Here is a 14,039-nt window from a genome sequence, read left to right as displayed (position 1 = left end):
TGGCTTCTCAGAAATGGGTAACAGCACTAAATTCCCTGCACTTATCTTACAGTTTGGAAGTGCCTGATTTTTCTGTTGAAAATCAGAATTTTGGTTTCTGGTGGTAAGCAATAAATTCCTGTTACTGTTTCTGCAATTTGACACCTTTTTCTAGTCTAGAAAATAATTCCCAAGTGGCTTAATATCTTACAATGTTTTTAACTTATAGCTAGCCTTATTTTGGCCACAAAAATGCTCTGCAGACATTTTTTAATACTTTGGGTTGAGTTATCCATTCTCTTTGAGTTAGATTAAGAGGTGACCTCCAGGGACTCTGCTGGTGTGGTATTTTTATTTCTAGAACTGAAACTGGAGGAATTTCCAGTCTTTGAAAACTTGTAGTCCTTCCTGAGCTGGAAGGCAAAGTAGATGCGTTGATTGTGGGTAGAGCATACTGCCCATTATACTCCTGATAGTGGAGGGCAAAGGATGCAGATGAATAAAGAAATAATAAAATACACAGGCTTGGTCAGAATTGTCTCCCTCTAATCATATTTCTGTGTTTGGTTGTTCTAGCTTTGTCTCTAATTTTGTTTGTGGAAGGCCTCTCATTCTAACTTGCAAGCAACATCTCTCATTCTGAGATCTCATGCATTTAGTTTTCTTTACTCTCTGCTGTGTTTCTTTTTTTAAGGGGGTGGGGAGGAGGATCTGTGGGGAAGATCTCTTGAATCCCATAGTAGCTTGCTTGCTTCTTGTGACATGTCAGTGACATCAGTGCAGTGCAGTATGGTGCTGACTCTGTGTTATGCCTCCCCATGCTGATGGATCTGTCTTTTCTTTCTCACCCCACATCTGCTTCTCAGTATCAGGTTATCTGTCTGCGTCAGACTTTGCACTTCTCAGTGCCTGTTCTCGGGTTTTTTTATGTATTACTAATGCGGAGACATGCACGTACAGCTGTGGCTAAGTCCTTCTGGACCTTAAAGTGCTATGAATTTTTACTGTTCCAGCAAATTATATTCCATCAGCATGTGTGAAAGGGATGGTCGGAAGCCCTTCCCTCCTTCAGCCCCATTCTTATCCTTCTGTTCCCTTTGCTGTATCTGGCAGTGGCATTCCCTGTCTGCATGTTTACAAAGTACTGTGTACAAGCAGAGTAATTTTAGGCAAGGGCAAATTTCTACCATATGTTCATGTCCTTCTACTAAGTTAACTGAAATAAATAGGCTCTGGGAATACTTTTTAATTCTCAACATCTAATGATTTTATTTTTTTAGGATTAGATTAAAAAACTACAACTGTGATAACCTTGTGATCACTGTGATAACATCTTGTGTAACTTTATCCATCTGAGTAATTGTCTAATTATCAGTCTACACTTTTATCAACTGTTCCCTAATTATCTTTTCCTCTCCCCGCCCCCAAGCTCCTCCAGCATTGTCCTGTTGGCTGTGCTTGCCCTATATCAGAAGCATTATCGGGTAAAAATGGCAGAAAAGAGAGGTACTTCAAGACCAGCAAAGATTACTTACAGCACATCTTGCACTCATATTCCTCTCTTCTAGCATCCTCCACCTCACTAGTTTCAATTGCTTTCTTTCATTTATATTTCCACGTATTTTCTTGCTTGGGAGTGCATAGACCAGAGCTCAAATATTTTGTGTCCCTGTGATTTCCAATAGGCAAAGCCTTTATATTGCTCATAATTATAAAAGAATTGTTTCTAAATAGGAGGAACAAATGGAGAATTGTGAGGCTCAATTTTGCTTGGCAAACTGTCTTTCCACAGTTCAAATATAACACATTTTCACAGGGTGATTGAATCTCATGTTGATGAAGCTCATAGTATTGCCCAAGGCTAGAGAAGGAGATTGTAAACGTAATTAGTTTTTTTCTTTTTCCTTTTTCTTGAAAATTATTTGTGCTCCAAACTGCATTATAGAAAGGTTAAACCTAACAGAACTTTACATAAATTTACCTCAGGACATTCAGATGTTAAGCTATGGTGTTTTTAAAAGCTTTAAGGTAGAATTCTTGCATCTGATACCTACAGTGCTAAAGTTGTTGAAAACGTTAGTTGTGATTTCTTCATATATGGGGATGGATAAGGGACAGGGAATCCACAGGGAGACTCAGCAGTGTGCAAATATCGACTCTCTCCAGTGTTCTTGTCCTTCTCAAGTGCTGTGGGGTTGCATACTGTTTTATCCCTGTGATTACACAGAATGATTTGTTGACCCATCCAAAGATTTCTGGGTGAACATGACACCTTGCCAGACCCTGTATTAATCACACATGAGGAGTATTGTTATTCCATGAGGAATTCCATGAGGAGATTTTTATTCCATATTTAATCAGCAGCTACTCTACATTACTTATGATTTCTGCTTTCTCTTTAGCAAAACTGCAGACTTGAAAATCATACTTCAAATTGTGCTTGATTTTCATCTTTAGTTAGCATAATCATAATAACAGTAATAATTTAACAAAATAAATTCTAAATTCGTCTAAAAAATTATTTGTCTGGACTGTGATGCCCCTCCATATGCTGTTGATGTCAAGGTCTGGTTTGGTCAGTCAGTTCATAAACAGCATCCTGTGAGTTACCATTTGCACACCGTGCATGGCTTTGTGTGATCCTTGTCTGTATTGTTAGTGCTTTCTCAAAATATGCCTCCTATTAACATTCAGAATTTCTGTGTGCTTGAAACAAGTGAGTTTACAAATTGTCAGTTATCTTTTTAGATGTAATTGAACAGTGAAAGGGTAGGACAAAACCCTTATCTAATGTAGGGGGTGGGGAAGAGGGGATTTTGTACTGTTTGTGGTTAGTTACTGCGATGTTGTTTCTCCTGTGTTATATAGATAAAATCTGTTGCAGTAATCTCAAGTTGTACTAATTGATGAAGAGATCATGCTAAAGAAAGTAATTTATCATAACTCAGTAGCAGTTTTTAAAATGTTACTTAGTCCACTTGTTGCTACTGTTAATATAATACTGTGGAGTTAATCTATGGTGTGCATCAGAAATACAGAATTAAAATGGGATATGCCATAGAGCCAAAGTCCGTATAAATATTGGAATAAAATTGAATATTAGAATTAAAATATACATATCAATAGCAGTTGCTATTACTGTTGATATATTCTAAATCATAATATGGCATTCACTTTGGGATGCATGTGTAAGCCAAAAAAATCAATTTTGGTTTGACTTGTGAACTCTGCGTGTTTCATCCAAGTGATGGTTGCGTTGTTTTTCATTGTAATCATAGAATATTAAGGTTGGAAAAGACTGCTGAGATCATCCAGTCCACCCCTTCACCTACCACCAATGCTGCCCACTGAAGCATGTCCCTAAGTACTATATCTACCCTTTCCTTAAACATCTCCAGGGACAGTGACTCCACTACCCTGGGCAGCCTGTTCTGATACCTCACCGTTCTTTCTGGGAAGAAATTCTTCCTAATATCCAACCTGAATCTCCCCTGGCACAACTTGAGGCCATGACCTCTCATCCTATTTCTGTTACCTGGGAGAAGAGCCTGACCCCCATCTCACCACAACCTCATTTCAGGCAGGTGTAGAGAACAATAAGGTTTCCCCTGAGCCTCCTCTCCTCCAGACTGAACAATCCCCATTCCCTCAGCTGCTCCCCATAAGACTTGTGCTTCAGGTCCTTCACAGCTTCGTTGCCCCTCTCTGGATATGCTCCATGGCCTCCATGTCTTTCTTATAGTGAGGGGCTCAAAAAAAACTATTTGAAGTGAGGCCTCAAAGTACAGGGGGATGATATTGTAGATGGGCTTTTGCAGTAGGTTGTCTGTCACAATGGATTTCCATATAACACTGGTAGTGTCTACTTTCATTTTGGCCAAACCGTTTTATGCTAAGTTACCCCATTTCATGTGTGTGTGCTATAGCTTTTGTTTATGTTTTCTCAAAGCAGCTCAGCTTTGTTTCTGTGAACCAGATTGAAGGGAGAATGCATCATTTTGTATTAAATTTTGATGATCTTTCCTTTATAGCATTCTTGTTTCTCTGTGCTTTTGAAAAAGTACTGACATTTGGCATCAGCATGGTCTGTGGCCATTCCTATAAAGGCTCTCTCCCATTTAGCTAATTCATAATTCATTAGTGAGCACAGATTGTGGTCATTTGCAGTCTGTTATACTTTAGTTACAGTCCCTAATAAATGAATTTTTTGGAGAGTTTGTCCCAACGGGGCACACTGAATTGTTGAGAGCCCAACAGCGATTTCTTAGCTTGATTGAAAGCAAGATTTGTCTCCACATTTGCCCAGCCATATTGAGACAGTGTAGTGAGTACAGTGAGGTAACAGTGTGGATTTCGGGTGCTTCGGCCCTTCTGGCAGCACAGCTCCAGAGATATGGAACTGTTGAACCAAACAGCTCTTGGTTTGGCTCTTCTGTGAAAACTTCAAAACCAGCAATACACTGGAAAATATAATTTGTATTTATGTGGTTCAGAGTGCTGCACAGTGGGTGTGCAGACAAAGGCTGAATTAAGCTTGCTTAGGGAATTTAGCCACTGTTGTTTGTTATAATTATTTCTGATAGATAAAATTCATTCTTTTCAGAAGAGTTTTTGTTATATAACTGTACATACTAATTTGCTGTAGTTTAGTTTTGAAAATCCTGAATCAAATTCTAAGACGGTACTAGGGATGTTTCTCAACAGAAGTATATTTTGGTGGTTTTGGATAGGTAACCTCTGAAGATGTAATGGGCAGCTGTAAAGATTGTTTTCAGGTGAAATATAGCAGAGATGAAGTCAGTCATTTTTCCATCTCATCCTTTTCTATGCACATGTACATCTGTACCTACACACATATACATACTCCATATGGGAGTTTGATAAGAAGAGCTGAAGTTGTGTGTGCTGCAGAGGCTGAACATCATACAGGTGATAGAGGAGGCCCTTGGGAATAGCAAGCGGGCCCTGTGCTGATGAAAGCTGCCACATATCCATGTATTTTAGTTGGCTGAGCAGTCAGTTTAGAACCATAACCAGACAGAGTGAAACAAAGTAGGTTCTGTCAAAGGCATGCTGAAATTTATGGCTCCATGTATAGAAACATCTTATTATTTGCACTGGAACTTCTAGGCAATTTAAAACATGTTCAATTTTCTTACATCAAGAAGTGGCAAAGCAGCACAGTAAGTACCACATACCTCCAAACAGGAAAAATTTCTCCTCTCCTCCCTCATTTGCTCTTTTATTTTTGCTTTTCTTGCAAGAATTACAAATAAAGCCCTAAGTTTTTATGCCTTGGCCATAAATATTACTTTTCTGCTCAGCCTATTGAATGGATTACATTTATGTAAATCAAAGTTATGTAACTTGATTTGGAAAGATTACTCTTTCCCTTTCCAAAGATTTCGTCAGCCATTCTGTAAGTAATCACTGCTGCATAACACATGAGAATGCTCAAAAACATGACTCATCCTTTGTGTGCCTCTTTCCAGGGTAACGTCATAAATTTTAAACAGTCTTGTTTAAATAATTTAGATAGGAATATATTATGTTTTATGGTTATTACAGTGGATGTAAGTTTTGTTCATTATTTTGAAGACTCATTATTATAATCCATGAAAATCGAAGATGGCCATTAACAAACACAAACAGTAGCTGAAAAATGTTTTACCTTTTAATGTGTGTTAAAATAGATGTGAATGTGAAGTATACATAATCGTAATAAATCCCTCTCTCCCTGCTTTCTGTTTCCCACATATCTAAAAGCCTTTAGATTTTGTAAATGAAATATTATAGATCAGAGAGAGAGTTTTAATTTCAATAAAAACCCCAGAGGCAATAGTAAATGCTTAGAGAATGCAGGGCTATATATTTTCAAAGTCCCACATACGTTTTTTTGGTTTTTTTTTTGTTTGTTTGTTTTTGGTTTGTTTTTTTTTTAAGTAAAAAAGCCTTTAGTTGATAAATTAATCTAGACTTTCAGTGTGGATAGGAACAGTAGGAAGAGTAGTAAATGCTGAACTTGGGTGAATGTTTCCAGTATTTTACTGAGCTGATTTGGCTTGCTGCACCATATGATGCCTGCAGCATTTCAGAATTCTCAATGATGCTGCTTTTTTCCTTTGATAATAGGACTTGCACATCTATTTCTGTGGACTTGACAGAAGCTTCAGCTTAGTTCATTAAATTTTTACAGTGGAAGCTGGAGTCAGTTGGATTTTTAGACAGTTGAGAGGCTTAAGAAGAATAGTTTTCTATCACGAAGCTATAATTTTCAAAATATAAGCTTTCCTCCTCCTCTGCAGCTGATACCCTTAAGAACTAAAAGTTTCATTAAATGGTGATGAGGCAAATGTTGAACATTGTTCAAATTAAGTACACCTGTCATTTCTTTTATTGTTTACAGAAAATTCCTGTTGCAAAGGAAAACTAAGGTTACAAATTCAGGTACCAAAAGGTACTCAGCCTGTTTACAGCTTCTTGTGTCTTGTGATTAAGTGCAAGATCATATATTCTCTTTCTATTGGCTTCCTTGCCAGTTTTAGTTTACAGAATGGTCCACTCAGTGAACAACTATTCCATGTTTTCCTTCCTCCTTTTCGGTCAGTTATAGACATAATGCCATGATTTCATCACACTATTTTGATTTAATTTCCTGATTTTTTTTTTCCTTGGTGCCCATTACAATAGGTGCTGAGCATGTCACAAATGTACCTGTGTTCCACAACAGCATTGAGAGATGAGGGTTTGCAATTATCTCTGCTTTCTAGGAGATAAACTGGGAAGTGTGGCACAGAGAGAGTAAGATCAAAAAGCTCCATAAATACTGAAGATGTATTTTGAATCAACTAGGACTGTGTTATCTAAGAGCTTCTGTATACAGTACAGTAAGTGGGGTATGGATGGATGGAGAGCAGCCGCACAGAGAAGGACATGGGAAAGCCAACTGTATCCTGGGCTGCATCAACAGAGAGATGGCCAGCAGGGTGAGGGGGGTGATTGTCCCCATCTGCTCTGCCCTTGTGAGGCCCCAACTGGAGAACTGCATCCAGGTCTGGGGCCCCCAGTGCAAGAAAGATGAGGCACTTTTGGAGCGGGTCCAGAGGAGACCACAAGGACGGCCAGAAAGCTGCAGCACTTCTTCTCTGAAGACGGGCTGAAAGATGATCAGCCTGGAGAAGTGAAGGCTCTGGGAAGACCTCATTGCGACCTGCAGTACCTACTGGGGCCTGTAGGAAAGACGGGGACTTTTTACAAGGCTGTGTAGTGATAGGACAAGGGATAATGGCTTTGAGTTAAAATATGGTAGATTCAGATTAGATAAAGGGAAGAAATTGTTCACTGTAAGGGTGGTGAAGCACTGTCCAGAGAATCTGTGGTGCCCCAGACCTGGAGTCATTCAAGGCAGGTTGGATGAGGCGCTGGGCAGCACGAGCTGCCTTCCAACCCAAACTGTTCAATGGTTCTATGATTCTACAGTTTATCTATTAAAACCACAACTTCCAGTTGCCTCTGTGCACAGTGTTCAGTATTACTACAAATGAAACTGAATCTCAAATCAGACACTCAGGCAAATGTCTGCTGCTGAAAAGTTTAAGGTTAAATGATTTTCTTACACCACAAAGGAACACTGGAAACTAATGCAAGTGGTATCCTGTTATCAAAGGCACTATTTAGTTCATCTTACCTTAAAACTGTTCACATAAAATAAGTTGGTTTTTGAGAAGGTAGAGAGTAAGATAGTTTGGCACCACAGGGGTTATAGTTACTATTCTTTGGGCTTTTAGAGCAAATTAACATTTCCAAATTGATTTTTCCATATCATTTAATGTTTTTATCTGAGTAAAACAGACCAAGTTGAAACTCTGATCTTTACCCTTTGAGGTAAGAAATTGAATGATTTCATTAAAAGGCTGCTGCATTCAGTGTAGACCATTATTACAGCGTCATGCAGTGTTTTGCCCAGTGAGCTTTGCACTTTTGTTAACAACAAACAAGATGAAAGACTGAAAAAGGTTCAGGCTGAAGAACAGAAAGTACCAAAGGGTCTTGAATGTGAATGGCAAGACAATCCAAACCTTAGCTTCTCTTTGGTCTACACTGCCTCTGCCATTACCAGTCATCTGCCTGACTCCATGAATCCTAAACTCAGAATTGATAGTCTCATGTGGTATGATCTGTCAAATGGATCCAGGTCGCTGAAACTGAAATCAAACGGGAGGGAAATGATGTGGGCCCTTTTTATCAGGAGGTGAATTGATCTGAGTGCCCTTACATCTTTGTACCGTCACTTCAACTCAGGGTTCACCTGCTTGCCATCTCTTGTGTTGCAATACTCTGTTGTCCTTGGCTGTTTTCTCCTCTGTAACTTTTTCCTTTATTTTCCCTGACAGTGCCTAATCAGCTCCTGTCCTCATCTCCTCCTCCTAGGTCTTTCCTTGATTTCCCTTGGTGGCCTCCAGCAAGCCATGTGTTTTTACTGAACCTTGAATTTTGAAGGACAGAGACGAGGTGCAATAAGCTTTCCTTTCTGGTAGCAGACTTTCTTTTCAGGCTTCTTCTCCCAAGGAGCACTTCCATGTATTTGCTCCTTATCCCTGCTGCCATCTTTTCCTTTTCTCTCTCAGGAAGGGAGATACTGTCTCTGATTGAGAAGAACAAATTCCCTGCTGGCATGTTTGGAAAGGACCTAGTTTTGGTCCAAGCAGTGAGAGCTGTGACTACAGAGAAAGTTATTCTCGGCCTCAGTTAGAGCATGTCCACTGTGTAATCCTCAGGAAATTAAGTTGCACAGAATGTGCAAAGTGCGTTTATTTCCAAAAGCATTTAGCTCTCAGGGATGGAAAAAGTTTTGCCCTGGCCAAAAACAAAAAAGAAGCGCTGCCTTCTCCCCTAATTTCTAAATTCTTCTCCAGAGCATTGACTTAATAGAAATTCTACAAGGAATAATATTTATTCTGACCAAAATTGCGTTCATCTCTGGTTTCTGTTCTCATAAAACAGTATTTTATGGTCAGTGTTTGAGCATTTGTATTTTTGTTTAAAAATAAGTTTGGATGTAAAACAATGATGTGTTTCTTAAAGAAAATATTCCTGTTTGCAATAACATTCTTTAGGTGAGTTAATTTTCACATTCAACAAGCTCATTCAGTTCTATGGCATAAGTAAAAATAGCAAAAAGTAAACCGTCTATGCTTTAACTTTTAAAACAAACAAACAAAATCTTTAAAAGTCTCACGTCAAGAAATGTCCTACATTCTTCAGTACTGATGAAATTATTAAAATTAGGCCTTTCTCTGTCAGGATTTCAAGTCCTCACAGCTCATCCACAGTACTTAAATACTGATAGCACTATGAGCTTCTCTGGTAATGGTGGCTTCATTTTGGCAGCAATGCTGATGTGTGCAGGACAAATTCAGTGTTACACATTTTGTGTTTAAAATAGGGGCATGAAGCACTGGATTGTAATCAAGCAACTCAGATGTGATCCCATCTGTCATTGATTCCTATGATAAAAGGGCAAGTCACCTCAAATCTTCATGCTGCACCCCTCATAAAATGTCTCATAGGAGCTCTGTGAGAAGACTTATGACATATTTTTCTATATTCAAGGCCCAGTAATATGCATTTACATGTTAGCTTAATATTAAAGTTATCATTAGACTGAAATTGCTTTGCAAATGAACGATGATGCTATCTCTGTCTAATATTTCTTTAAACATTCCTGGAATACCTTAGAAGTGTTTAACACAGATATTTCATATAGAACAAGATACTTAACTTCTGTGTACACGTCTGCTCTCTCAACTTTGTTAAATGCCTCTGCTCAGAAGACAGGGCCAATGTTGGATCTGCAGAGCAGGTGGATGACACGTATGCAGAGGTGGCTGCAGAGACTATGGGTAGACACTGTTACTGAGTTTCAGCTGTGATTCAGAGGCCAAATCTCCTTTTATCTCGGTCCAGATTTTTGGCTCTGCCTGCCCCTTTCTTTCTCTCTCTTTTTTTTTTTTAAATAATTTATTCTTTTATACTGTAAAACACAACTTGAACCAAAGTTGTTTTCTTTAAGCTACAGTTTTTGCATTTTGACAATGTGTTTTTGTTTAAGAGGCTCAGTCACAATGTGAAAGTCCAGGTGCAGAACTGCTAAGCAACTTGACAGATCCCATGGTTCCAAAACCACTTCAGCTTAACAGTGGCAGCTGCAAGGAAAGACACCGTCTCCTTGTTGAGAACCACGTTTCCCTCTCCTTGTATTGACTTTGGTTGCTCATGTGATTCATCGATCCATGTGCCCTGGCTGCTCAGCTGCTAAGCTGCTGGACGAGCAGCAGCGTGGGAGCAGGGAGGAGGAGGACACTCACGGGTTTTGGCAGCAGCCTGCAGATAGATGGGGTTAAGCCATCCATTAAACCACACCTCGGGCTGAGGGTATGGTGTGCTGCTCACTGGAGCATGCCAAGCTCCTTATAATGCACAGTTACACAGCTGCCAGCCACACTGTAAAGACTCCTCAAAATGCACACTGATTTACATTTTGTGGTGTTTCATAATGCAGCTTTCTCAGCGCTCTGGGAGTAACCCAGCACATTTCATCGATAGGTTTTCTTTAATTCCTGCCCTTCAGAAACTGGTTAAGCTGGTTTGCCATTGGAACGCTCCCTCGATTCCCTTTCCTGGATCCTGTCCCGTTTTCTGTAAATCATCACCTCCATGAAGGTGGCTGAAGCTGTTTCTCATATCGAGTAAGCAATAGTTTCTATCTTGAAACCTAATCCCTTGCTTTCCAGCCAGGTATGTTCCTGTTTGTGGAAGATTTTAAAGCCTTATCACCCAAGGTTTTAAGATTCCCCAGCCCTTCACTGTGGGAGGACAAATCTGTCACTTGCTGCATTTTCTTGCACTCCCTGGGAGGCAGTTAGCCATTTGGGAGGGAGATACTTGGGCATGATTCCCTGATCTTCCTCTTAGTCTGGCGTACACGGAGTTCCTGTTATTTATTATTCTCAGTCCCAACTGATTAACAGTGCAGTGCAGAACTGAAACATGTAGTCAGGATCTCAGCAAAACCAGCTCTAAGGTGGTGCCTACCATCAGCAGCCAGCAAGGTTTTGGCTGCAGAGAAAGAAAAAGACCTTAACACTGTTAATCTGAAACTCTGCTGTAGTTATAGGTAAAAGGAGAATACATTATGTGGCACTGACAAACAAATCATTATTGGGTAGTGTTGTAAACAGAAATTACAGTAAGTTAAAGACAAATTGAGGGAAGAAACCTGAGCATCACATTCTGTTCATTTTCAGTTTTTCAATAGGAACGTGGTAGTATTATATACTATATATTATATACTGGCATTCAGTTTGCTGCTCACTGAGGGCAGTTTGCTTTAGAAATCCTTCTCTCCAAAAAGAGCTAGCAGCTACAAAATGCTAGCAGTTTCCAATAGTATTTTAAAATTATTCTTCTGATTTTATTTTTACCTGAAGTGTGGCTAAGAAGACTTTGAGGAATTGTTATCGACCTGAAAGTTAATCTATTGGTGATTCATATAACAACAAACAGAACTCCCTGAGTAAAAGAGCAGTGACCATAAAACAGATCTTAGGGGTCACCAAATTAATGTGGGAAGTCAATGGAGGAGAACAGGAGGTCATTTCTGGTTGTGATGAGCATCCCTCAAAAGAGAAGAAAGTTCTGCAACAAAGTCTCCTTCATTCTTACAGTAACTTATATAAAATCTTTAAATGATGAAAGGAATAGCAGTTGCTGATTAAAATACGAGAACCGGTTCCAAAAACAAAGAGAAAACTGTCTTGCATTTCTTTTGTTGAATCAGTTGACGTATGGAAACTTAAAGCAGAATCAAATATCTTTTATTTTTAGCACAGTAAGAGTTTTCTCTTTCTCCCTCTCTATCCATTGCTCCTTCAAATCATATTTCTTGTGATTGCTGACGATCCAGTAAAACCCTTGCACCTTTTTGCAAAACTGCAGGGATTTGTTCTTGCTCTCTGGCTCATTTCCCAGGTTCCATCTGAGTGGATCTGTGCCTGCTGTGCCTGTACCCAGTAGCTGCTCTGTTACCCCTTGGATGTGGGGCACCTGGCACAAGAGATACACAGACACTGGCTAATGCCCTGAAAAACAATTTTTCATTTATATAGCACTTTTAAAATATCAAAAATTGCACGCTCAGTTAGGCATATAACATGCTAGTGTTTCTCAGTTTTAAGAAAATGTAGGCCTGTTGTTTAAGTTATGTAGTTGCCTCTATTTATTGTGAATTTGCCTCATTACTATTAAGTTGCTTCATCTTTATTGTAAGCAGACCTCTGCTCTTGCCATCTTTCCTTTAAACACCAGCACACTTGGAAACTGTGGAAAGGTTAGTCTGTGGCATAAGTAACAGATTTCTGCAGTGTTCAATCCCAGATGGAATCAAAGGAGCAAACCGATTTAAGCCTTTAACCAGCACGCAAGGGTATTTTAATGAAAATTAGTCTGATTCTCTCTTTGAAGCTGTGCATGTGCTGAAAAGGAATGCTACAGATATTCCTTTAGATAATGCTGAGGGCTTGTCTGCCATTACTTGGCTCATGTCAGATAGCTAACTCTTGGAAGCATGCATTTATTCTTAATCGATATTATGATCAACTGCTGTCAGTTCTATTATAATTTCTTAACCTTATTAATCTAAACATTTTGTATTAGCTTTCATATTTGTGTTGCTTAGAATGAGTTAACTGCTGACAAATGAAAGTCAGCCTGAGCACGGTAACAGCATTTGGGTTGCTGCATGCTCATGAGATGGTCTGTTTCAACACTTACATAATCACTTATATTTAAAGAGAATGAGGAAAGCAGTTGAAGTAATCTCTTGCATTATTACAGTTACAGCTATTCTGCATCTTAGTACTAATGACTTCAGCTTCAGACCTGTGTAATGGTCTCCTTTATTTCCTGTCATGAACCTCGTATTCCTGCCCTTGTTTCCAGAACGTTGCCCAGCACCACTTCATCAGGACTGGTCCTTTTCTCCCATTCTCGTTTCCCTTTTTTTTCCCCAGTCTTTCCTTTTATTCTTTTTACACGGTTATCATCCATTCTGACAAATCAGGATCTCTTTGAGTAACACACCAAGAAATGTCCTTTTCCAGAAAGCACATACTTTCCAAAACCAATTTAATGGTTCTTATTTCAGGATGAGTCCTTACGTGCTATTCTGTCTCACTCCACACTTAACGTAAGCAGCCCAGGAGAGGATGCATACCACTTCGTTTATGTAAGATGAAATGCATTTGTTTGAAATGGAAATGAATATATGCTTCATCAAGAGAATTTGAGATATCCTTTGTTGTTTTATTTCCCTTTTAGATGCAATGTATTTGCCAACATCAGGGATGGCAAAGGAAGCAGCAGCGCAGGAAGAACCTGACTGCCTCACAAAGTATTTCAGTGTTATGTGGTGTAAGGCATCAAAGAAGAAGCACAAGAAGTGGGAAGGCGATGCTATTCTTATTACAAAAGGAAAGTCAGTAATATTGAAAGACATGGAAGGCAAAGACATTGGCAGAGGTACTGTACATTTGCATTTGTGTGTAAGTGAACAGCTAGCCTAAAATTAATATGCTTTCAATAACAGAGAAAAGCTTTTTAGATATTTTGGAGTTCTCAGTACCAAAGTTGAATGAGAAAAGATTAGGTTTTTTTTTTGCAGTGAGGGAAATAGAAAGAAAGCTTTTTGTTTCTTACGTATAAAGCAGATGCATGGGGGAGTCTGGAGCAGGCTGTGTAACATTCTTCACAGAAGCACCAAATGGGAGTCCAAGGAGAGGATCTGGAAATGGGGCTGTACTAATTCAGCAAAGATGCTAAATGAGGCAGGAGTTCATTTTGGGTGCTCTTGTACTGCATTGGAGAAGGTGTGAGAATTAAGAAGGTAGACAAGTAAGTTTCTTGTAGACGTTCCAGCCAGTAGTGTGGGAACTGGGAATGTCTGAGGTTGGATCCGTACTTTTCATCCAATCAAGCAGCTAAAACTATTATCTTTGTCAGAA

At 39.2% G+C, this 14,039-nt stretch overlaps 1 protein-coding gene across 2 annotated transcripts in view; it reads left to right on the top strand.

Annotated features, from left to right (window-relative positions):
* The window catches only part of RAD54B (RAD54 homolog B), a 61,291-nt gene that overhangs the window by 25,458 nt on the left and 21,794 nt on the right, over window positions 1-14,039 (top strand). For both annotated transcript variants that reach the window (XM_031591003.2, XM_031591002.2), the window contains exon 4: window positions 13,357-13,557. In XM_031591003.2, coding sequence (XP_031446863.2) covers window positions 13,357-13,557 — 201 coding nt within the window. The remainder of the gene's footprint in view (window positions 1-13,356; window positions 13,558-14,039) is intronic.

This window comes from Phasianus colchicus, chromosome 3, assembly GCF_987193195.1.
Source record: "Phasianus colchicus chromosome 3, bPhaCol1.hap1.1, whole genome shotgun sequence".
Taxonomy (NCBI): domain Eukaryota; kingdom Metazoa; phylum Chordata; class Aves; order Galliformes; family Phasianidae; genus Phasianus; species Phasianus colchicus.
This window is presented reverse-complemented; position numbering and strand designations above follow the sequence as displayed.